General features: G+C 37.9%; 1 protein-coding gene across 1 annotated transcript; it reads left to right on the forward strand.

Annotated features, from left to right (window-relative positions):
- Positions 1-2119: 2119 nt before the first annotated feature.
- LOC107556325 (protein CBFA2T1) lies at positions 2120-26926 on the forward strand (the record flags this gene model as incomplete). The annotated part of the gene is made up of 10 exons (XM_016239407.1): positions 2120-2336; positions 4863-5104; positions 8166-8255; positions 11504-11685; positions 18252-18502; positions 20027-20115; positions 20663-20864; positions 21061-21129; positions 23868-24058; positions 25074-26926. Coding segments are annotated over 10 exons (1812 nt in total), but the record flags the coding sequence as incomplete, so codon positions are not given.
- Between the last annotated feature and the right edge of the window lie 348 nt (positions 26927-27274).

Below are 27274 nucleotides of genomic sequence, written 5' to 3' on the forward strand. Positions count from 1 at the left end.
AAGGATTGAAAGTGCATGGGGAGCAAGTATGGGGCAGATTAAGCCTACACAGGCACATATGTTTAGGATCTGGTGCACACATACAGCCACAGAGGTGCCTAGGGAATGGGAGCCATACAGAGTTGAAATTCCCACCTTTTTTATCTCCTGTGCTTTCCTGGTCTGACTGTTGTTGTTTAAAAGCACCCACCTTTCTTTTCAGATCATACTGCAATGTGTACATGTCAAGCAAAACAATAGCTGTTATCTTTAGCTGTGAAACATCTTTGAAAGGAGGTACTGTACTTAGCCATTATCAACTGTCTGTATTTAATATTCTTCTGTGGAGTATAACATGCTGAAAAGAGAATGGTGTGTAAAAAAAGAAGGGGTTAAACAGGAGCCCCTGCTGTTATCAGAGTCAAAGGGACACCCAGGACAGTTGTAATCGGGAAAAGTCAGACTACACGCCACAGACGAAGGGCAGCTGCTTGCCCTGACACACAGTGTTCCCACAGCTGGTACAACGCATACATGTCTGTGTATATGTAAGAAATAGAGAGAACAAGGGTGCTGATGGGTCAATACAGTTGCTGATATTGTAAAACAACTAAAATGAGACCACAGCGTTAGTCATGACCTTCTGGAGTAAACAGCATCAAGATGTCATTTTTTGTGCTGTCTAGGGTTTTAAAGTATATAAAAAAGGATGCACATGCCCTAAAAACTGTCACTGTTGGTGCTTGGCCAAAAACAACAACAACAGCAACAGAAGTTTCATGATTTAGTACTTTGGACCTTCTCCAAACCAACTCTGACCAGTGTTATTTTAGTATTATTTGTGTACTATTTATTTTGAAGTAGCTTTTTATATATTCAGTTTTCAATTTAATTTTAGTTTACATTTTAGTTATTTTATTATGCACTTAATATTTCTATGTAGCTTCAAATTATTTTTATTTCAATGTGGGTTCTATTAATTTTAGCATTTAAACTTCTACTTATTTTATGTCATTTGGTTACTAAGGCAACATTTCTTATTGCATTTAAGTTTTTAAATTTAATATGTATATTTTATTTTAATTCAGCTTTATTAACAAAAGCAGTTTTTTTATAGTTTTAGTTTGAGTTAACAATAACAACACTGGTTCTAACCCTGTAAGTAATTAGACAGAAGTGGCTAGAATACTTTGCTAGACCAAATTTGAACAAAACTTCATTTTTAGGAGATATGAGCATGCTCAGAACTATAGGTTTCATCCTACACAACATGAATGACACTGCAAAGCATGCAGTTTATTGAGGTATGCTATTATAGTAATCAGATTTTTTTTGGCCTGGCAAACAATGAAATTGCATTGAAATAGACCCAAATTTGGTTACTAAGGCAACATTTCTTATTGCATTTAAGTTTTTCAATTTAATATGTATATTTAATTTTAATTCAGCTTTATTAACAAAAGCAGTTTTTTTATAGTTTTAGTTTGAGTTAACAATAACAACACTGGTTCTAACCCTGTAAGTAATTAGACAGAAGTGGCCAGAATACTTTGCTAGACCAAATTTGAACAAAACTTCATTTTTAGGAGATATGAGCATGCTCAGAACTATAGGTTTCATCCTACACAACATGAATGACACTGCAAAGCATGCAGTTTATTGAGGTATGCTATTATAGTAATCAGATTTTTTTTTGGCCTGGCAAACAATGAAATTGCATTGAAATAGACCCAGGCCATATCTAGAGACTAGATTGTCATAGACCAACCAGCAAGCAATGTTCTAGAAATCACTCACAAACCCTAGTAAGCACATAGCCACACATGGTAACACACAAGCACTGTGACAGCAAGTTTTGCACATGATACAACCCTCTACAATGCGAGTAAATCACTCACATATGCGACTAAATCTTCACTCTCTGGAGAAACGGGGTGCTGTTGACATTACATGTCTGTTGTAGATGCTGAAGACCTCTGTGGGGCTTCTCCAGATTTCTGAAACATTTTAATGAGAGTATTGCCGGTGTCTTTGATCATTAGGGAAATGGGGATGACAGCTGGAATTTGACTGGTGTTACTATCTATGAACTCTCTAAAGGCGTGTACCGTGTATGTAGCGGTGTGTGTATATCTTACAGGAGCTCAGGTGCTGTGGAGAGGCAGCTGTTGGGATATCACTGAGGTCTCACAAGAACTGTTCCACTTTTTCTTCTGCAGATCGCACTGAGAAGCGCTCCACCATGCCCGACTCACCTGCTGATGTGAAAACACAGTCCAGGTTAACTCCGCCCACCATGCCTCCTCCCCCCACCACACAGGGAGCTCCCAGGACCAGCTCCTTCACCCCCACTGCATGTGAGTACTAGCACACACTGTACTCAGCCAATACATGAACACCTCAACAGAAGATCAATGCATATGAATGCCATGAAAGTATCAAATAGTCCTAAAATACCTTAAATTCCTTTCTTAAAATGAGTCCAGTTCTGTTTTTGTTGTTCCTTGGAAAGTGTGGATATCTAAATACATTTCCAGCATCTACACTATTTTAACCAAGTCAGCCTAGCCAGGTCATTGCAGTACAGATTTTTACATATTGGTTAATTAAAAAGTGAGTTTATAGAGATGCATTGTTTCATTTAAAAATTGTGATATGTATTTGTGTCATGCTGAAAATTTGATTTCACGTCGAAATTTGGAATTCCAATCCATCTTCCGGCTTTTTACGACACCTCAACAGAAGACCAATGCATATGAATGCCATGAAAGTATCAAATAGTCCTAAAATACCTAAAATTCTTTTCTTAAAATGAGTCCAGTTCTGTTTTTGTTGTTCCTTGGAAAGTGTGGATATCTAAATACATTTCCAGCATCTAAACTATTTTAACCAAGTCAGCCTAGCCAGGTCATTGCAGGACAGATTTTTACATATTGGTTAATTAAAAAGTGAGTTTATAGAGATGCATTGTTTCATTTAAAAATTGTGGTATGTATTTGTGTCATGCTGAAAATTTGGGTTTCACGTCGAAATTTGGAATTCCAATCCATCTTCCGGCTTTTTACAGTTCTTGATGTGTCAGTATTGTTGTCTAGTTAGTTGGTTTGAAGGAAATGTGCTTCAGATATTAAATCAGTTGTGTTTGCATCCAATAGAGAGTAGTACGGAAGCTGTGTGGAGTTCCAGTCAAATTTTCGGATCCAATTTGAGCTTCGATTGACAGACAAGACAGCGCAGGTTACTTTTGGTATAAAACAAAGTCTCAGCTTTCAAATTGAGTCATTTTGTAAGAAATTCAAACAATAAATACCATTTTATGGCTCTTTAATGTGTCGTGACAGATCGCTGTAGCACCTCAGTTCAAACAGTATCTTGTTTCAAATGCGCAAAGATGTCAGTACACCATTTTTCAAGTTCAAGTCCAACTGCACGGTCAACTGCATTAAAATATTAGAATTTTCATGGCTAAACGACTGCTAAACTGGATGTGATGTATTGTATGTCAAATGTTATTCTTTAAACTCTTCTTTAAAAATGGGTGATTATTAATAATTATGTCCAAAATTATTTAATACTTTTTTCTTTTGATTAGCCGTAGAAAACGTACTATATTTTGCTTTGTTTTGTTTCGTTTTCTTTACTCATACTTTCATTATTCTCTCATTTTACCATGGTCAATTGGTGCAGGGTAACGGTTGCTTCATAACTGAAATACGGCAATCATTAAATGTCAGAGATAGAGGAAAGGCATCATAAATCATCCTAATTATTTCTACTTCTAATAATAATAGCTCCTTTCTAATGCTTACAAAGACAAAGAATGACAGAACAGATCAGAAAATTTCATTGCAAAACAAATACAGAAACAAAAGAAATCAAAACACTGAACAATCAAAAAAATTTTAAGTAAAGTGGTAAAATTATACAAGTGTTTAAGGCCAACTGGTTGACTAGTCATTCAGATAATCCGTCAACTTTGATGATTTTAAAGAATATGTAGTTTTGCGCTCCCCTCATTACAGTCGACAGGATTTCCCCTCGTCTTCTGACCTGCAGATTTTTGCTTCTGCCCGCTGGCTGATGCCACAAAGAGCATCACACATGCCAGCTCAGGGGAGCGCTAGAGCGGCTCGCTATGAAAGCGGTCCGTGTCGCAGCTTCCCAGCACCATGTCAATGTAATTGAGCAGTGGTGTGCTGTCAACAGCAGTAACACATTCCTCTCTCTGATGTTACATCCCTAAAAACAGATCAGTTGGACTCTGCAATTAGCGCTTATGAAAAAAGAGACAAAAAGCAAGCCGGGTCTGAAGCAATCCGGAGCCTTTTTAAAGGCAGACTCTAATTATACATTCTGAAGGTTTAACAAAGCAAGCGCTTTGATTTCCCCTCCATGTAATTGTTACCAGATGCAGCTCAAGTATCTCGTTTCTGTTCTGTTGGAGGGAGGCCAGGCAAACGAGGCTATCATGCAGCCTAATCTCATTAGAGAGACGTTGATTCCAAGCTGCATCCCTCCATCGCGTATGTTTCTCATCGTGGCACGGGGGGCACTCGACCACATGTATTTTCCTCCTCTGGACTTAATATGTCTGATGTATGGAAGCAAGAACGTACGGCTTCCTTCTCAAAGCTGCCGTAGCTGATTCAAAACAAATGTTCCATTGTCACAAGAGCTTCATTCAAGCACCGTCAGTCACAAGGCATTCATATGCCAGTGTCATTTTTGACAAAGGATTGCTTGCTGCTTCTTTTTAAGGAATGTTCCTGGCAATGTTTAATATGAATCTTTTGGGTTTAGATCATTCCATAATGCTTGGGTTAAAAATAAACGCCACAGTTCTCTTTGTGGCATGTAGAAATAATAAACTTTCTGTTTTCCAGTAACGAATGGCACCAGTCACTCTCCCACTGCACTGAATGGAGCTCCATCTCCACCCAATGGTTTCAGCAATGGGCCTTCATCATCATCTTCGTCCTCACTGGCCAATCAACAGCTGCCGCCGGCCTGTGGTGCAAGACAGCTCAGCAAGCTCAAACGTTTTCTCACGACACTACAGCAGTTCGGCAATGACATCTCACCTGAGATCGGAGAACGAGTGCGTACCCTGGTGTTGGGGCTTGTGGTAAGTCTGCAGTCACAATCTGTGTGGCACTTACTTGTTTTTATTTTTGTCAAAATGTAATCTTTGTTTTAAATGATAGGCTTCTTTCTGGTGACATATGCAGGATTCTCTTATCATTTAGACAGCTTAAACCCCACCCTTGCAAGTTTGCATTCACCTGTCTCTGAAATAGGGCTGGGTGATAAAGCGATAATTATTGCAATTTAATTTTCTTCGACAAAACGATAACAAGAGTTCGATTAATGTTCGATACAATGTTTATGCGGCAAAAGTGGAATGAAACAGCGCTATTCATTTGAATCCGTGCCACACGGACTGTTTATCTATGATTACAGTATTTTTTGTGATTAAGCTGTAATGTTTGTGCATTTGTGCTAAATGTATTTAGACTACTGTTTTTCATGCAATTAACCTAGAAACTATATAGTTGCATTTTTACCATGGTATTGAGGTGTGATATATGTGTGGTTTTAACTGTGGTTATCATTATCTAAATGTATGCTACTATGGAAGACCAATGGTTTATTTTAATAAAACTCAAAACAGTCATAATTCAACTTTTAACCATATAAAAGGAAACATGACTGGTAAAGAATTTAAAAATGTGAAGCGTTTGTCATGCTCTGATCATAAAGAGTAGTTTAAAACCACAATTAACGGTCTGGATTTTACAACTTTCACTTAAAGGGGTCATCGGATGCTAAATTCACTTTTACATGTTGTTTGAACATAAATGTGTGTTGGCAGTGTGTGTACAGATCTACTCTATAATGATAAAAATCTACTCAGTGTTTTTAATTAATCCCTAAAAATAATATCCCCTTTTTCAAATCAGGCCGTTTTCAGCTTCTTGTCTGTGTGACGTCACACGGACGAAGGCCCCTCCTACAATTGTTGATTGACACTAGCGTTTTACCTCAGCGCTGAGTGAGCTGTTTTCAGTCCGCTATTGTTTCGACGCCGGAGCAAATGTAGACAAGAATGTCTCCTAAGCGATTGAGGTGTTTTGTTGTTGAATGTAATAATAAACATAGTAGTCGTCATTTACTCCCGACATCTGAGCCTCTGAAGACACAGTGGATTACGTTTGTTTTTGATGGGAATGCGCCTCCAAATCTACCTAAATGCGTCTATGTTCCCGCGAATCATTAGTGATCCAGCTTCACTTACAGCAGAAGTGAATATACGGGTTTTTTTATTAATCTTTGCAATCGCCTTTCCTAATAACGTGCTAGTTAGCAAGTTTCGCGGCTAAATGCGGCTAAAGTAAACAGTCTCTCAGAGCACAGCTCGTCAACCCACAGAAGAGAGGGGCGGGGTGAGCAGAGATCATTAGCATTTAAAGCAACATGCAACATAACAGCTTGCTGTAAACAGAGCTGTTTTTGACAGGGTAAAAAGGGTGTTGTTTTACACTACCATTGAGAAATTTTAACCAAAGTATGTTTTAGTCTTTACATTAAGACCCTAAAGAATCATATCAACTTGTGGAAAATGGGCATCCGATGACCCCTTTAAAAGCAAAAATCTGCTTTTAAACTTGAAATAAATAAAGATTTGAACTTTATCGTGATAATTATCGATATCGACTGGTATGAAAAAAAAAATGTGATAATTATTTTGGTCATATTGCCCAGCCCTACTCTGAAATCTTAAATTCCAATCAACAACCAATGAATTGAACCAAGTCCCCACCCTACAGTACATTTTATTCTTTGTGATAATCTGTTTCACTCAAATGTACGTCGCAATGTGGAAGAAAACATCTGTCACTACTTCCATTTCTTCTCGACTTTAATGGGAAAGGATTTTCTAACATAGCGTAAAGTGTATATTCTGACTCATAGTCTTGAAGAAAAAACAGTTGTCTCTGACAGGATACTAATAATTATTGTGTCTCCTGAAAAGTTTACAGACAGTAGAAATTGATTTGTTTTGCTTTCTTGTCACCAAAAAGGTTTTGCCACCAAATCTTGTTTGGCTTCCATCATAGAAAATAAAGGTTTGTCCAACAACAATAAATCAAATCGAACACATCTGTAGCTAAGTATAGCAACATAACTGAAGAAAGAAAAAAAAAATCCACTTGACAAGATGTGTACCATAAGCTATACCACAGCGTTATTTTCGTTAATATGTAGTTATGGAATAAACAATGGTGAAATAGCAGCCTGTACTAGAGAAGGGCTGCTTTAATTAGCCATTCCAAAGGAAAGCTCTTTTTTTTCAGCGGGCATTTGTTTATTTTTTGCTGTGTCTACATGCAGAGGCTTCCTTGTGTCCCCTTGGCTTCCGTGGCTCTTTTTAATTCGCTCCCCACTCTGCCTTATTGAAAAGAGTGACACACTTAATTAGCGCCGCCGATGCTGGAGAAAAGCTCAGGAGGCTTTCTGGCTGTCAAAACAGGCCGCTGCAATCTGGCCGAACAGATGTAAGCCTAATGTAACAAAATTCAGGTCTGGGAAATGAGGGGAGAAAAAAAGCTGTGTATTTTTCTCAAATGTACGACTTCCCGCTCTCTTTCCCATCTTTCCTTCCGCTAGCTCTCTTGGAAATAACATGTAGAAAATTGAAAATAGTGTTCTATCAGTCTGTTAAAAGATGATAGAGCAGAGAGCAGGAAAGATTGAAATTAGTCATTGCTCTTTTTTTTTTACACTGCCGAGTTTAACAAGGGTGAGATATATTTCATTTCGGTAGGGAATGACACGTTTTTTTAAAGCCACATATCTTCTGTGTGCATTACGATGTTTATGCCATGTTTTATCTCGCAGAGCAAGCTGCGCAGTGTGATACTGCATCTGTAGTTTTGTTTGCATATGTGTTTGTGTGTGTGCTTGTTGATGCAATGAAGATGCGGTCGGCTCATGCACATGTAAAAGCCTCCAGATCAAACTTCCCCTTATGAGGCCTTTCACCACAGCCATCCATATGCCTCCCATTACAGTCTTCAAATCATTCAATCTTCAGCAGGATATAGTTTTGCCTCCAATAAGTAATATTATCACATAATGTTTTCCACATGTATTCATGCGTGCTCTTTTTTCCTCTCTCCCTGCAGAACTCCACTCTAACCATTGAGGAATTCCACTCCAAACTGCAAGAAGCGACCAACTTCCCACTCCGACCTTTTGTCATCCCCTTTTTGAAGGTATTGCACAAGCAATCTGGAAAACATTTAAACAACTAAGGCACAGATGTACATATTTCTCCCAGCCATTTTTTTCATCCCTCGCTTTTAAATGGCCAAAGTGGATACGTGGTTTCAAAGAGGCATCAGGTTTCTTGATCACTTGGGACCTATTTTTTAATATCTAATGATGCGAACCTACATTAATCAGTATAACAGCACCATATGGGCCCGTCCCACTATACACTGTTTCTATTTATTCATTCGCTTTTCTCACACGCCGAATTTTGGAGGGCAGGGCACATCTGAAACCATTACCACAGTAAGACGATCTGTTGTCTGGGAGAATATCAACCTTTGCCCTCTCTGCCGCCCATTTGTCACTGCGGCCCTTATTTCATTACAGTTAAATGTGTCTCAGGGCCTGTTTATGTTGGAGCACTTAACACGAACCATTCAAATAAACACTCTGCATATTATTCTTTCGACCATGGGAAGTATTTGAGTTACACACGCCATATCTTTTTATCACATTATCATGTTCGAGATTAAAATGATTGTAGCCTGCAAAGCGAATGTATAATTTGTTAATTTATGACATATGTTGCAAATAGACATCAGCGCTTGATAGAGATTAAATTCTCATGAGCATATGGTGACTGCTGTATCCATCCACCCTCAATCGTTAGTCATTCGTTTTCATCTGCTTGTAAGTGACAGCTATTACGCACTGCGCTCCAACCTACCCATTCCCTCCCTCTTTGTCTAACCTTCACCCCCCTCCCCGTTTCCCATCTTTCTCTCGTGCTTTGCTTTCTTCCGTCTTCCTTTCCATAATAATGAAATAAGCGACCAGTGGGGATGGATCAAATCTGTGTTGTTTACTCCATTAGACAATGATGGAAAGGAGTCCGTCTGTTTTCGTGACACGCCGTTCGGAGGCATTTCATCTTGTCCACTGCTTGTCCTGGCCGGCTCTGTCGCACAGAAATTGGTCCCATTAGAGGTTGCTCCGGTCGCTGACGGAAGCAGAGAAGCATACAGGGACACTTCCCTGACTCGCTCGCTCGCTCTCACGCAGCTCCACACCATATGGTTACTGTATCATCCAGTCAGGAGGGTTGGTATCAAAGATGCAACTTGTGTTTTTTTTTTGTCTCGCTCCCTCTCTCCCTTTCGTCTAATTTTAGTGGTTTTCCTCAAAGGAGCCTTTAATGACAAATACCATATGGCTGTGGGAACAGGGGCTTTTATAAGTGTGCAGAAGCGCAGCTGCAACAATGTGCATTAGCAGCGTTTTTTTCATTAGGCTAATGTTGTCTAGCGACCCTCCCGTCAGAGTTGGGTTTTGCGGGGAAGTGTTTACAGGAAGGGCAGCGTGCATCACACTAATGATGTAATCCAAATTCGTCGCCAGCTGACGGCCTTTGTGCTGATGGCTTTTGTTTATGATTTCTGTAAATGGATTCCTCGTCTGATAAATTTGTAATATTTAGCCGCCGTTTCGTTCAGCAGGCTCCATAAAGCCTGTAAGCACATGTGTTCCTCTGCGGCTCTGTGCCTCATTGCTCAGAGACGTACTCAGCGTGACATAGTCGGCGCTTCACCACATGCTAGCGGTGCAGAGGAAGTGAGGATTACATATACGTGGCAAACTGCTTTGCGGCTTGTGTTTGATATGCTGGTTTCCAACTAGCTGTGTGCTAATGGACCACACAGGAGCTGGAGAACACACTTAGACATAATCAAAGCAAATGTCAAATCTTTGCATGTTTATAGTCTTACTGGATTGAATTAAAAAATCGATAATGATTAACAATAAAATTGCAAATTAGACTGTTCTAATTTTTATGGATGAATAAGCTTTTCTTATTCGTTATCTTGAAATACACTGCAAGAATTACTTTCTTCCTCAGTGTTTTGTCTTGTTTTCCAGTAAAATATCGAAACATTCTTAAAGCAAGATGAATTAAGATTAAAAGCAAAATTACTTGTGATATCAAGTCTTGTTTTCTATAAAATGTGTCAAAATTAGGGGAGTTTAAATAAGAAATATATCTGCCAATAGTGTAAAAACAAAACAAGTTTTATTTTTCTTACCCCATTGGCAGATATTGTATTTCTTATTCATAACGTTAATTAATTTTGATTAATTTTTTAGAAAATTCTTAAGTCATTTTGCTTCTCAAGTAAATGTTTCTTGATATAAGACTGAGAAGCAAGACAAAAATACTGATTAAGAAAATCATTTTTGCAGTGTACATGGTGTATGTGAACTGTCACTAACTATGAGGACCTCCATTTAATGAAAGTCTGAGGTCAATGAGGGTCAAAGCAATTTCACTGGCCTCTGGTAATTATCAGCATAAACTACTAACAGACCATTACCTCATACAGCTGGCGACCAGGCAGTCCTTTATAAACAATCCCTATCATTATCATCATTAAAATAAATCAGAATAACTTTTATTTATTTACATTTTTATGTTTTCATTTTTTTCTTTTTGCCATTTAATCTTCATCATGACCAGCAAAATTTTGGCCACATTTTCTTTAAACTCTGTGCTTTCATTGTGCTTCGTTCAATATTCAATCAACGCACCGCTCCTAATTTTAGCCATTACATCACTGAAAAGGCGCACAGTGGGAGTACACTGAAGAATATTCCAGATCTGAAAAGATGTTTGATTATAGTCTTAGATCAGAGTCACAGGCCATAGAGAAAGAAAATAAAGAAAACAGAGATTAAGAAAGCACAGAAAGAGAGAAAATAGACATCATCCTCCAACTAACACCTTGTGCTGTTTAGATGCTGCAATAGTCCGACTGTTGCTGGATGGGGATTCACAAAAACCTTTCATCTGCCGTGAAAATGCTCCTCAGTGTCTTTGAAGCGGCGATGCCCTCCAAGTGCCTCCAAGAGAAAGCCAAGCTAGCTAGTAATCACCACGGAGATGCAGAGGAAATGAGACAGACAGAAAGCGAACGTGTCCCCCCCCAACCCCCCCACCCCAAACCATCTGCTTTGAAGATGTCACTTTCTATGTTGACCATGATTGCTCATATCAAGGGCCCAGGGCACTAATGCATGTTTCAGGTCACAATAGAGTGCTGCTCGAAACGGTGCGAGAGTGTCTTTATTTTGGAAGAATGTACCTGTAATGATAATAATGAGTAAACAAAAAGCGGTGTTTAGAGGCTCTGGCTGTGGACAGCTTCATAGTGCTACATCTGCTCAGCTACATCCTGACCGCTATCTCCCCCTTCAGGCCAATCTGCCGCTACTGCAGAGGGAGCTGGTGCACTGTGCACGGCTGGCCAAGCAGAACCCGGCTCAGTATCTCGCCCAACATGAGCAACTCCTGTTGGACACAAGCACCACGTCACCTGTCGACTCGTCTGAACTCTTGATGGACGTCAACGAGAACGGCAAGAGAAGAACGCCTGACAGGTGAGCGAACTGTGAATGAACATCATTATCAATCAGTCATGTAGTTTTGTTGGAATTCAAAGAGTCACACTATATTTTCCCTTGCCAAAAAAACCCAAACATTTAATTTGCTTTGAGACAAAATACAAATAATTTTTTTTAATGTAATTTATAAGTATAAATGTAAATACATTTCTACTTTTATTTAATATTATGTTTTCGTTAAAAAAAGACAGCAAATTTATCACAGAGACTATCACAAGTCATTCTGACAGTTTAAATTCACAACAGCAATGTTGAATGTTTATCACCGAATCACAAAACCAAATGTTTAAGTTAGCAAGGTATAAAACTGCATAATCAACGAAAGTGAGTTGTAATGACAATGAAAAATCTCTCACAAAATCTGATAATAATTTATTTTTTGTCGATAAATGTTTATTTGAGCATTCATTTGTTAGCAAGTGGACTTTAGGCACCCACACACAACTATAGACCACAAAATGCATGCTTGTAAAACAGCTGGAGGGCTGTAGAAATGTTGCAGCAGGTTATGAGTGTCTATATTGTCATGCATCATTTGGGTTTTCATCCTTTAATGGAGCAGAACCAGGAGGAACCAGACACATCTGGAGAATGCAGGTAGATTCTATAGAGGCTTCCTGTTGAGATGAACATGAGTGAGAATTTGCACTATAAAACTAGAGCAAGGCTACATGTCTGTTGCGGCCTGAGAGAAAAGATATAAAAGCTTTTATATACCAGTTCACTCCCAGGAGCTCAGAATTATTTCTTCTTTTCAGAGAGGAAATACCATTTTTAATATGCTATCTTATATGAATACATATCAGCTCAGGTCCCCATGGTTATTAGAGAAGAATATACAGCTCTCTATTTTTCTCTTTCTTTATATGTGTCTCTTTTTTTAATGTAATACCTGCATTTTTGCGTGAGCTCTAATGTATGGCTAGGTGAGCCTAGGGACATGGCTGATAACACATACAGATTAGACTCAGCTCGTATACGGCTGGCTAAGCGCTTCTATTTCTGCTTAGCTCGGCTCAGCTCGACTCGACTCTCTGCACTCAGAATGAGGAGGTGCAAAATAAAGAGAAAGCAATATTGGAATTTGAAAGGGAGCAATGCTGTCCTTAATCACAGAGCACAATATACGGTCACTTCAGTCTGATTAATATCAAAGGAATCGGGAAACGGCTACGGAGAGAAGCGCACCCCACAATGCATTCTTAGTACGACTCGCCTCATTTAGAAGAGAAATGTGTGCCGAGACTTATTTGAATAAAATATTCCATTGTGCTGCACAACCCTTATATATTTGAAAATCCAAAAAAAAAGTGAATTCAAAATGAGGTTCAGATTTAGTTCACAGCTGTCAATGATCCCCACAGTCTTGTAAACTAAGGTAATTTAAGATGTTACCTGGCATTTTAAAATGCTTACACACAAGGCCTGTCAATGAGATCTTAGTTGTATAGAGTAAAAAAATGTGGCCTCTGTAAGATTTGTATTTAATGTATTTGAAAGAAGTCTTATATGTTCATCAAAGCTCCATTTGTTTGATCAACAATACAGCACAAAACAGTAGTACTGCAAAATATTATTTCAATTTAAAACAACTGCTTTCTCTTTGATATATATATATATATATATATATATATATATATATATATATATATATATATATATATATATTAGGGCTGTCAGTCTATTAAACATTTTTATCGAATTAATTACTTGATGTTTCGATTAATTAATCGCAATTAATCGCAAAATAAATTTGACTGTGAAAATACCCACAAAAGATTATTTAAAGATATTTTTGTGTTAAATGAGAAAGTATCAAGTATTACAAATTGTAGCTTTAGAAATATTCTTATTTCATTCAACAACAACAAAATTATTACACATAAACATTTAGGCTACAACGGCCTAACATAAACGATGGAACATAAAAGAAGATCATTTGAGAAACATCTCAGTATTGTTTGTTCATACAATGAAAGTCATTGGTAACCAAAACAGCTTTGTTACCAACAGTCTTCAAAATGCCAAAGTCCCTTTAAGGGTATTCTATAGTCTTTGAAAATAAATACCTTCTTTTATGTTCCACAAAAGAAAGGTTTGAATGACATGAGGGACGTGAGAGTAAATTATGACAGAATTTTAATTTTTTGAGTGAACTGTCCCTTTAATGTTATTATTATTTGTATTAATTAAATGATACTCTAAATAAGAAACTAAGTCTGCCAGCAGGTGGCGTTAAATGTCTTCATTCGATTCGTTCAAACGGCTGATTCATTCAGGAATGAAGTAAATGGCTCTCTTTATAAATGCACTACTGATGCAGATTCATTCAGTAACTAAACACTGCTGTGTTGCTCAGAGACGCACAACAATTCTGCTATGGCTTTATTTTAAAGGTAATATATTCTTTGCAAAATTGAGCAAAAACACATAATAATATGTTTAAAATATAACACAATATCAACTTCTTATTTACTGAACTGTTGTATAAAATCATATTTAAACTCGTGATATTCGGGACAAAATCAGCACTCGTGTAATACTGCTCTCCCTGCTCGTGTGATATCGCTTATCATATGATATAAATATGAGACAAAAACTCATACAGGAGCATTCTTGCCCCAATATCTTGAATTTTAGGGCATAACTGCATTTATTCTCATATTTGTCAACAGTCAACTGTATGAAATGTAAGATGACGTACAGGTCTGGGGGCGGGGCCAGTGCATTAACGGCGTTAAAATATTTTAATCGTGTTATTTTTTCATAACTAATTAATTAAGTTAACACGTTAAACTGACAGCCCTAATATATATATATATATTTAGAAAGTCAGAAGTCAGAAAGAGCTTTATTACCAAGTATGTTTACACACACAAGGAATTTGACTTGACGACAGGAGCTTCCAGTGCAGAAGAAAGTACGGACATAGTGCAACATACATGATAGTGCAGACATATGTAGGAATAACACAGTAGAGATGGAATATAACACTAATATAAGAAAAACAGAAAATTAAATAATGCACTATATACAGACACAGTATACAGTAGAGAATTTTTTTTTTATATATATACATTTCTTATTGCTATCAATGTTGAAAACAGTTGTGTTGATTAATATTTTTATGGAAATGTGATATTTTTTTCAGGATCCTTTGAGGAACAGAAAGGTCAAAAGTAGGGCTGTCACGATTCATCGATTATATTAGACTATTTGATTATTTTAAATCCTCGACTTCATTTTGCTCGTGTCGACTAACCGGCAAAATACTGGAAGTGGCGCATTTCACAGACGAGAATCCATCAAACACATTATTAGACTGTTTTCCAATGCTGCATGATATATTTAACTCATTTAAAAATCATAATTAAGCATAATTGTGAATTCACAAACGCGACGATTTAATTAAATAATTATATGCGATGCAGTTCTAATACAGTATATGCACTTTAATTATTTACATGCATGTAGGTTAAGTACGTGCGTCAAACAGCGGCTCCGTTCACAGTAGTTCCAGAGGAGCTGTTATCATTTACTTGTGTGGAGCATCTCAAACTCCATCTCTGCATGTTGTTGTGAGTTTGGGTTTATTATAACGTTCATCTGGGAACGCAACATGCGCCATTTCATCAGATTTGTAAGGTAAATCATATATAAATCTACGCAAACACAGGAGAATGCATCGCGGTTTCAAAATAAAAGCTCAAACCCTCACTCTGAGTTTACACGTTTTGATATCCACATATTCTTTTAATTACAGTGGCTATAGCATTTCTGTCCTAAAGAAATGGCTAAATATTAAAGATTAAGTGGACATTTGAATTAAATGGTGCTTGGTCAATATTAAACAAGGATTAGATCGCACAGAAATGTTTAAAAATAATCGTCAGGCCGTTGGCTCCCTCTGCAGGCCTTTGTTGTAATGCGTAATGTACATTAGCGCTATTGTTTATAATACATTATGTATTTTAACAGTTTTGTTCAATAAAACCATATGATTTCTTGCTTTTGATATTTTATTTGAACTAATTATTATTGCATCATTGTTATTATATATGTATTTTAAGTAATTTTAAAGGCTATTGTTCACTTACATCTATTTTTATTACCACAAAAAATGAAATCCGTTTTATTTCCAAATTCAGTTTTTTTCCATTTTCATTTTTCTATACTGTTTTAATGGTTAAAAATTACATTTTATTAATCAAAAAGCCTGTCTAATTAATTGAGTTTTACAGTTTTATCTTTACCAAATTCTGTTTTCCATTATTTTCTGGATTCCATTTTAATGGTTGCATTCGATTTTAATAATTAAAAGCATCTCCAATTAATTGATTTGTTATATATTTTTTTAGTTTTTTTTTCTTTCTTTCTTTTCAGAAATACTGCACATTTAAAATTTTTTCCTAAATAAATTCTGGTAAATAACATTTCTGGTAAATACTCCTTTAAAAAGTGTTTTTTTTTCATTATAATTGTATTATTAGTAGACTAGAACGCGTGGATATGTTGTCATTCTTACACTATAATACTGAACTTTGATTTCAGTGATTTGGACTATGAGATGGACACTTGCTTCTTGCACTTTATGTTGCACTTCACTTTTGCTTTAAAAAAAGGATTTCATAGAAATTTGGATTTCATTTGGTTTAATAAAATATAGTAAAATTGTTGATTTTTGGTGGGAAATTAATCGTTTAGATTAATCGATTAATCGATAAATTAGTTGATAGATTAATCTAAATAAAAATAGTCGTTAGTGGCAGACCTAGTCAAAAGAACAGCATTTATTTAAAATAGGAAACTTTTTTAATATTATAAATGCATTTACTCTCTTTTTTTTTAATTGAATACATCCTTGCTGAATAAAAAAATTATAATAATTTATATTGTATATATTTTATATTATATTGTATTGTATATTATTTATATTTATTTTCTTTGTATTATAATTATTTTCATGTTTGTTTGTTTAGCATGTGCCACATGAAAACATTACACAATTTTAAATACATTTGAATTAAAGACTATTTTACACAAATAAAAATATAAAGTATAAAAATTAATTTTGCTAAGTAATATTGGGAATTTCAGACCTGTGTAATAAAATACAATAAATAAATTGCAAAGAAAATAAATTAATAGATCAAAAAAGACGTTTTGTGGATGGGAAAAAAGACATGGGAGACATGAGCACATGGAAATCACATACCGTACCTTAATCAGAGACACAAGTTCATGAAGAATAGATAGAATTAGAATTGGTATTAATATGTATGAGACTGGGGTAAAATAAAGGCAGCTGTGTTTTGGAGGTGTGGGTGGAGGAGAGAGGTGGCTTTGAGGAGCATATGGACGGTGATGGATGCACATTAGCAGCTCATAAAAGCAGCTCATTAGGAAGTTCAGTGTTTTTCAGAGGTAACTGAGGGACGACCGCCTCACAACACACACACAGCGACTCACATGAGTACCAGCATCTGCGAACACCTGGACCCGTGACACATGAAAGTGAAGGGCAGAGCAACGTGAAAGCCCTAAGGTTTAGGTGCACAGAGCGAGTCCTGTAAGTGCACATCTCTTACGGTCCTTGTGTGCTCTGTCAAGACCACACAAGTTTTTTTACTGACAACAAAGTGCTCGACGGAGGCATTGAAGCTGCTTTTCTACTTAGCACATTAGATGACAGACTCTTACTGCCTTAGGTGCAGTTTCACATTCTCCCTCGACCCACAGCGGAGGAAAGTACATTACATCAATGAACACACTGTCCTCAGAAGACATCTCAATGTCAGACAGTGTCTGTCTTGTTGGAGTGGTAAAACACAAAAATAAAAGACACTAGTGAGTCATCATTTTCCCTGACATGTCTGGAAAGACAACCAGTTGTGTAGAAGAATCTCTGTCTAGCTATCGTTCTATCATTCTATCTATCGGTCTATCTATCTATTCTATCTTTCGTTCCATCGTTTGTTCATTCTATCTGTCTATCGTTCTATCATTCTATCTATCGTTGTCGTTCGTTCTATCGTTCTGTCATTCTGTCTATCGTTCTATCATTCTATCATTGTCGTTCTATCTATCGTTCTGTCATTCTATCTATCGTTCTATCGTTGTTGTTCGTTCTATCGTTCTGTCATTCTGTCTATCATTCTATCATTGTCGTTCTATCTATCGTTCTATATATCTATCGTTCTATCATTCTAGCAATCTATATATCTATCTATCATTCTATCATTCTATCTATCGTTCTAGTTATCTATATATCTATCTATCATTCTACTGTGCTATCGTTCTGCCGTTCTATCATTTGACACAATCTGTATTGTTAAAAGTGCTATATAAATAAAGGTGACTTGATTTGATTTGACTTGACTATCATCTATCTATCTATCTATCTATCTGTCGTTGTTTCTATAGTTCTATCTATCGTTCTGTCATTCTACTGTTCTATCTATCAGTTTATATCAGTCTAGTGTTCTTACACTTCTGCTCCTTTCTTCCTGTTCCTCACTCTGGATACTTCTGTCTCCTTCCAGAACCAAAGAGAACGGCTTTGAGCGGGAGCCGCTCCATCCCGAGCACCCCAACAAGAGGCCCTGCACTATCAGCCCTGGCCAGCGCTTCAGCCCCTCCAGCGGGCTCTCCTACCAGCCCAACGGCCTGCCGCACCCCACCCCGCCCCCTCCACAGCACTACCGTCTGGACGACATGGCCATCGCACACCACTACAGAGATTCCTATCGCCACCCCAACCACCGCGAGCTCCGCGACCGCCCTCGGCCTCTGGGTAAGAGAGAGATTACAGCAGCATCTGGGTACAGTCATTAATAAGAGCATTACTGTGCTGTGAAAGATTGTTAGAGTCCTTCTCCACGGCTGCGGTCACCAATGCCTCCAATCCTCAAACTTTTTGTGAATAACATATTCCATTTTGATGCAAGACCCCTATAAATTTTGAGGGTAAAAACAAGTTTCAAATAAAATGAGGCTCAAATTCAGTTCATAGTCTTTAATAGACACCAGGAATATAGAAAATCACTGTAGAAGGGTTTTTTTTAAAGGAAAAGGTGCTTACTTAATTAAATAAATAATAACTGATAATAAAATGTAAATTAAAATTAAAAATAATTACAAGACAGTAGACATACAGAAAGTCTTTTTTTAGTGCTGTTAAACGATTAATCGCATCCAAAATAAAAGTAGTTTACATAATATATATATGTGTACTGGGTATATTTATTATGTATATATACAGGTGCATCTCAATAAATTAGAATGTCGTGAAAAAGTTCATTTATTTCAGTAATTCAACTCAAATTGTGAAACTCGTGTTTTTAAAAAAATTCAGTGCACACAGACTGAAGTAGTTCAAGTCTTTGGTTCTTTTAATTGTGATGATTTTGGCTCACATTTAACAAAAACCCACCAATTCACTATCTCAACAAATTACAATATGGTGACATGCCAATCGGCTAATCAACTCAAAACACCTGCAAAGGTTTCCTGAGCCTGTTTTACAATTTGAGTTGAATTACTAAAATAAATGAACTTTTCCACAACATTCTAATTTATTGAGATGCACCTGTAAATACACACACATACAGTAAATATTTTTTTAATATTTACATGTATATATTTATATTCTTATATTTTATATTTAAATTTATTTTAACATATAAACATAACATATTTTTCATAAATTATATATACATAATAAATATACACAGTATTCATATTATGTGAACAAAAACTTATTTTGGATGGATTTTGTAAAACCTTAAATACATTTCTCAGATTATTTCGAGAAAATAAAAGCAACAGAAGCCCCATTCTCCGAGGCTGACTTTGCCAATGCCTCAAATCATCAAAAGTCCACTGCATGCCACTCAGACTCTTAGAAGTTAAACCAGGCGAGGCTTAGTTGGATCAGGAACATAAACTCTTTTAAAAATGATTTGAGGTTTACATAAAACCAACTCTCCATATCGGGTTTAAATGTGCTAAAAATACTCAAGCACGTTAGCCAGTGATATATGCACGAGATATGCATAAGCCTGGCAGCTCTGGTGCTGTGTGGAGAGAGCGAGAGAGCGTGCCCGCAGGCTGCATGGGAGAGAGGAGTGAGGGATGAGAGCATGTGAGGAATGAAGAGTGTGTGAGCGATGGAGGATGTCAGGAAGCGGGTGAGCTATGGCTGTGAAACAGACGGCCACGACATGCCGCTGAGGGCAAGCAAGAGAAATGGAAAACCGAGGCCCAAATAGTAACACGTTTAACACTCGCTCTTTCTTTTTCTCTCGTTCTGTGTCAGGGATGCACGGCAGCACGCGCCAGGAGGAAGTCATAGATCACAGACTTACAGACAGAGAATGGGCAGAAGAGTGGAAGCACCTTGACCATGTAAGAAAAGTAATAACATTTTTTATTACTATCCTAAGTATGTGTGTGTGAGAGAGAGAATACGACACAAAAAGTGTGTTTGCTGGTACGTTTCTGTGTTTGCATGTTTTTGTTTTTTTTGTTTTTTTGCAATCTTCTAGACAACAATGAGATTATATTGAGCTCAACTGGAGATTTTAGCTTCAAGTCTCCTGTTTTTTTGTGAAAGATACCAAAATCTAAGATGTTAACATGAATGCAAACATGTCTTTCAAAGTTTTCTAAAATATCTAAATTAATTTGTGTACAGTTTTTTCTAATAAGTTTTAGGAGAAACATCAGTTGTTATTTAAGTTGTAAGGTCTCCTGAGCTATAAAAGAGCAACTTCAGAGCATTAACTTTTTGTCAGGGGTTGGCATTATTAGTGCTTTAGTGACTGTAAACATATAGAGGTGTGAGTCATCATTCAATGCCAGCCTTTAACATCATGTTTTTATATCTAAATTTGTTATTTCTATTTAGAGCAGATGTTGTGTTGGTAACATTCTGCCTGCTTCTCCCCCGCAGCTCCTGAACTGCATTATGGATATGGTGGAGAAGACACGTCGCTCACTGACGGTATTGAGGAGGTGCCAGGAGGCCGACCGGGAGGAGCTCAACTACTGGATCCGTCGTTATAGTGATGCTGAAGATCTTAAAAAGACCAGCAGCTCCAGCAGCAGTCAGTCCAGACAACAGAGCCCTGCCAGCCAAGAAAGCAATGCTTTAGGTAACACTTATTCAGCACAAGATGTTTGTCTGAGATGTCTTTTTCACCTGAAAAGAGTATGTTCTATTTCATACATCTATTTGTTTATTTAAAACTGATATGTCTGATCTTAAAAAGAACAGATTTACAGTCAGTTGTGTTGTACCATATATTGAGTTCATTGTAAATGAAGTGTCCTTTCTTCTCTCTCTTCCAGATGTCCATAGGGAGCTCCTTCACAGGCCAGTGTCTGGATACGTACCTGAAGAAATCTGGAAGAAAGCCGGTTAGCATGCCATCTTTTTTCTTTTTCTTTTTTTTTTTTACATGCGCACACACACTCATAAGCACAGGTGGAAAATCAAAGCTAAATTATTCAGACAGAGCTCTTTCAAAGCCTGTCTGTGATTTAAAAGCTCTCTGAAATTCAATCAGTCAGTTAGATATTTGTATGCAGAACTGCAGTCAGGTGGGAACCTGGTCGGTGTCACACCAAACTCTGGTGTGAACTCGACATAACAGTTGTTTTCCTGAGTTTGCGGTTCTTGTGAAAAATCAGGGGGAAAAATTCAAATGAAATGCACAAGAAATGATGCATATATAACGACGTTGGGACACTTGGCAAAAAAGCACAAATATTAGTATCTTAGTAAAACAGAAGAACAATAAATAAATAAATGCATATTTACAAATAAATAAAGGATACATTTAATAAATAAAAAATTAAATATTTCACAGATTGAATTCCTGTAATGCTTTTAAGCTACTATTATTGTTTTCTTTTCATGCATATTTGCAAAAAATGACAATAGAAATAGAAAATAAATGTTCTCTTTTAAAGACAAAAATAAGATTTAGTCATCATGCATTTAATTTAAAACCAACATTAACAAAAATCTTGAGAAGTAGATGTAACACTTGGAAGGTTTAGTCATTATGCATTTTATTTAAAACATTCTTTGAAGCAAACATTATGAAAAATCTTTAGAAGCTGATAAAACACTTGGAAGGTTTAGTGAGTTTTGAAATGTCTGTCTGTTTTTGTGGCATTTTGTTTGACTCCTGTAATGTTCCCCTAGTCGTGTGTTGGGCAGTTCAGTGATTGGCTTCGCTGGAAGCACCTCTACACATTCCAACAGTGATGTCAGATCATAAAGCTCTTTTATTGCTCTGGCTGAACAGGACACATAAGTGCTCCCAGCCTTTACAGCACTTCAGCACTCCTGCCATTAGCTGTGCAACAGGCTCTCAGCTCTCCACGGCACTCTGTTTTATCACAGCAGAGGAGCTGGTTAAAAGACGGATAAAGATATTAAAAGGCTTTGTTTAAAGAGCAGTTGATCTGTGTGAAATACGACAAGTGATGGACTGTAATAGCAGATTGTTTACCTTGGCCTCATACACGATAGAGGCATCTGCTAAAGCAGTTTGTCTTTGCTGTGTGGTCTTACCAAAGGCTTTATAAAAGCAAACAAGTCTTTCCATGAAAGTGATGTTACAAATGACAGTCTAAGTCGAAGTTTTAGCTAATACGTTACCTTTGCATCACAACGGCGATAGTAACACCCTAAACAAATCACCACAGATTGAAATTCCATCTGAATAGTCATATATAAATGCAGTAAAATGTATCAGGGAGTGTGGTGCATTTTCCGTGACCTCAGCCCATCAAGAGGACTACTTTGTGCACCAAACCACCATGGTTTTACAATTCAGTCCAGTCTTGATGAAAATGTCCCTGGCTCTATAATCCTTCATATTTAAGACTGGGGAGGAGGGTCTGCGCAACCACAGCCATCCATTTCTGCAGAACAAGAGACTACCATGACAGTTTAGTCTATTAAAACTCCTCAAGAACAGCATGCCTTTTTCAAAACCATTGTACGCCTCTAGTGATGGTTACACAACCAAGCTAAAAGTGTTTAAGAGTCACAACTGCCTTAAAGCAGTCTTCACAAGTTGCCACAGTGTAATAAGGGGTGAATGTCCTTTTTTTTTATAGAAAGATTGCGTACCGTAGGCGATGTATATTCAAGCCCTTTTTCGCACCGTGCCATATCCTGATCTGCATGGGCCTTTGGGGGTGCAATTGAAATGCATAATTTAAATATAAATTGCCCGATTTGCATATGCAATTAGTCAGGCTGCAGCCTTGAACAATGAAAACAAACAAACACAAAAAAAGAACCCTAGTCTGCTCTTGAGATGAGTTTTCCAGCCAGAAGTATTTACGGTTAATGGGATAACAATGTAAAAGTACAGATAAAGTACGAGTTCAAGGAAATACATTTATACTTCAGAGGGAAAAATATCAAGGATTACCTGTAATCTGCCTTGTGCACTACAGTCAAGTCTTTGGTTTGAGGCAAAACAAAAGCACTTTTTCTTGTTTATTTGTATGCAGCAAACACAGAAAGTCATCTGAGCCCATTCAAATAAAAATTGATGTTTCTAATTAATCCCCAGATTAATCTCTCAGCTGCTTTTGAACAAAACAAGCCAATAGGATCAATTAAACAACATAAAATTAGTTTTCAAAATGCATGAGAATTAGCTGTTGAGATACTTTGAATGAATTAAAATGTCAGATACTATTGTTAGGTGATTGTGTGTGTGTGTGTATGTATATATAGAGGTTTTTGGCATAAGCACTTTCAATTTATTGAATGTGCATTAGTGTGGTTTTCAATTGTTTTTTTAGGCCTGCCATACATACATATATACATACATCTTTGGCTGTTGTTGTGAGATATCAAGTGTATGTGCAGCTATGTATTTCTTCCTGGTCTGACCCTTAAAATTTACTTGATAAATTTGACAGGTTGATTTAGTCATATCAAACAATATTTTGAACTTCAATAAAACCAGTTAATTTAGATGTTGTAGCTTCGATGGAAAATTCTGATTTACAATGAACAGCAGACAGATTATGTTATGTTAACATCATTTATTCTCTCTGAACTATTTGCTGGGTTCCTGTTGCTGTGCCCTGAACACTTAAAAGCACTGTGCTCTTTCTTTCAGAAGAGGCTGTGAATGAGGTGAAGAGGCAGGCCATGTCTGAGCTGCAGAAAGCCGTGTCAGAGGCCGAGCGCAAGGCCCATGAGATGATCAGCACCGAGCGAGCCAAGATGGAGCGCACTGTGGCCGATGCCAAGAGACAAGCGGCAGAGGACGCGCTGTCAGTCATCAACCAGCAGGAGGACTCTAGTGAGGTAACAGCTTGTACGCCTACCGCACATTGTTATTGTATTAGCGAACAGCTGCAACATTCACGTACTGCACAATGATTCATTGGGATGGTAATATATTCCATAATTGATTATATTTTGCATATCATCTTGGGGAGTTTATTTTATTTTATGTAATGTGTACATGCCTGATTTACTTGGCTGGGCTGTTTTAGTTCCATGGCTTACATTCGATCTCCTTAGTATGGAAATCTTTAGGAAAACATGGATATCATATGAAAAGCACAGGGGGAAGAGATAGTGTCCCAGATAATTCATCATGCAGCCCGGTGTCATGCAGAGCCGAGGAATATAACATTGCATTTATCACCTCAGGCAGAGCGGCGCTTTTCCTCCTCTAAATGAAACATGTGGACAGTTAAGGTGGTACTGATTTGGATGAGGGAAATTGGGAAGGGAGCGCAGAGTGTCTGCGCACAGCGGGGGTACGGCTCGTTTAATCAGTTAGCAGAGAAAGGCGGCATGCATCTGAGTTTAATTGCACGAGCCATGTTTATGCACGTCCCCCTGGAGGATTGCGTCGGTAGCCGTTTATAACTCTGGCTTCTTGTCTCTGGGACGCATTTGAGACTTTGTGATAATTGCTCTTATTTGGCCTGGAGACAAACACAAAGAGGCCACAGTGGTAACCTGAGTTTCTGTGTGATCTTTGAGCGTTTTGTAGTTAACCTGTTACAAATGTGTCCTCACGTAGCGCCATGTGGAACTGGGTAAAATGACTGCGTTTTTCCCTAGCTAGCTCATTATTTCCGTGTTTTCAAAGCAGGGAGATCCAAAGAAAAATAAAGCAGAATTCTCTATTTAGACTTAAAGTCAAATGGGAAATGTTTGCTGCTAATGAGCCGAGACTTTCGCTCGTTTTTCTCAAAGGTCTGTGCATCCATTATTTCCTAATTGAGATAATACCCATGGAAAGAAATGCAAGTTTTTTTTAAATATATCACATCTTAAACCTCCCTTCCCCCTCTTTCTCGTGCAGAGCTGCTGGAATTGCGGGCGCAAGGCGAGCGAGACCTGCAGCGGCTGCAACACGGCGCGTTACTGCGGTTCCTTCTGCCAGCACAAGGACTGGGAAAAGCACCACCACGTATGTGGCCAGACTCTGCAGGCTCAGCAGCAAGGTGAGACCCCCGCCACCGTCAGCTCCTCGGCCACCCCCAGCAGCGGCGCAGGCAGCCCGGCGGACACACCGTCTGCCGCTACCCCTCGCTCGGCCACGCCCGGCACGCCCTCCACCATAGAGACCACGCCACGCTAGATCCCCGAGCAGGCCGTTCCTGATGCCTCAGCCGACCGGGGACTGACTCACCTGCCTCACTCGCTCCAAAATGCTAAATCTAGCGCACTAACAAAGAAGAGACTGTACTTAGGGCGATTAGCCCACAGGAGGTCCATTTCGGGTCATATTGACTTGCCATGATAGAGAACGCAAAGATATTCTTTGTTTGAAATTCTCATTGTTCTTTATTGTTACTACAACTATTATCGATTATTGTTGATAATGTCCTTTATTGTTGTTGTGGCTCTCTTACATTCTTGTAAATAAGAAGACAAATGGAGTAGACAGCCAAGACCTCTCGATGAGTATATCTGACCTCCCCTTCGTTACGTTTGTTTGTATTGTTTTTTTTCCTCCTTCATTCTGTTCTCAAAGCTCTTTATCCAGTAGCTGGGATATGAAACTATTTGACCTCATTAAAAGACACTTTAAATGACAAAAACCAAGGAAATACTTCATAGCTGATGTAAGCAAAGACTCCGAATATTATCAAGACAAAAAGACAGCGTTCCTTGTAAAGAAGTCTACACAACGTTGTTGAGGGAAAAAAACACGCCATGAAGGGCATCTGCATCGGACGTGGTGGAGTAGACGGCGGATGGCGTTTCTCGCTCGCGCACTGAACTCTGCAGATGTGCAGCGGATTGTGAAGGAACGCAGATGTTCGTCTCTCTTCTGCAAGATAATATCCAGGTCAATGGTCTGAGAAATAAAAGGCTGTTTCACTGAGGAATGTAGGGGCGAGGAGGGCCCGTGCTGGATGTTGAGTACCACACGGCGTAATGAAGGATGCGCTCTGAGCTCTGATCCCAAATGCACTCCATCAGCTCCCAAAACAGGAAGTGAAGTCATCGGCCCACCAGAGCAGGACTGTCAGAACCTCACTGTGACAGCCACTGGGAAACAAAGGGCTGAGAAATTACCCATAAATCACTGGCTGTTGGAGCCCTCTCCTGTCCTGCCTATGTTCTGTCCTAATCTCTAACCCCGTTCTGCTTCTTTTTGCCCCTCTAGATCTCATTGTGTTAAACACTTGTGTCCTGTGTCGTCTCCAATGGTTATTTATTGTACATGTGCTGGACAATTGTGACGACGCATTAATAGTTTAAACCACGGTCACAACTTTTTAGTCTTTCTAGGTGCAAAAAGGAAGAACATATTTTCTCTTTTTTTCTCTCGCCTCGCTCTCTCTCTCGCAAGCTGCTTTTCTATTCGTATGTGTTTGTGCTAGTCCCCTTGTAGTTCTCTAAGAAGAAAAAACACTTTTCCCATTGTCCTCAAAAGACAAACGCTATCTCTCAGAGCTGCTACTTTAGTCTCATTCAGATGTTTTTTTCTGAGAACTAGCATGTTACATGGAATGCTAACATAAATGTTTTTGTACATGGGACGTACATAAATGTATTTGCACTGTCACGGTTTCTCTCAGCATGCTTCTTTTGGCAGTTTTTTTTTTCCATAGGGATCTTCACTTCATAGGTTATCTTTGGAGTGCTTCGTTACATATCTGTGATTTTCTTGTTAAAAAATGGAGAAAAATCGATGAAAAAAAAGAGGGGAAAAAAAGAAAATAGAAAAAAAGAAAACAGAAGTATCACAATCTGCTTTTGTTAACATTTTTTTCTAAAAATGTTGTTTTGAATAGTTAAGGACAGTGCATGCATATGCATACTGAACGCTATGGTATATGTTGTTTTTGTTTTCTACAAAAAAAGAAAAAAATTTACAAAAAAGACACTAAGAAACTAACTTTCCAAATGCAGAGGTGTAAAACAGACAGCTTTAACATTGCAGAGCACCAGGATACACAGTATTACAAAATAATTAACATGGAAGACAGCCAAAGACAGACATGAAGGACCAAAACCTGATTTTATCCAAGATTTAAACATGACAAAAGA

Source organism: Sinocyclocheilus grahami, unplaced genomic scaffold, assembly GCF_001515645.1.
Source record: "Sinocyclocheilus grahami isolate Dianchi unplaced genomic scaffold, SAMN03320097.WGS_v1.1 scaffold565.1, whole genome shotgun sequence".
NCBI classification, from domain to species: domain Eukaryota; kingdom Metazoa; phylum Chordata; class Actinopteri; order Cypriniformes; family Cyprinidae; genus Sinocyclocheilus; species Sinocyclocheilus grahami.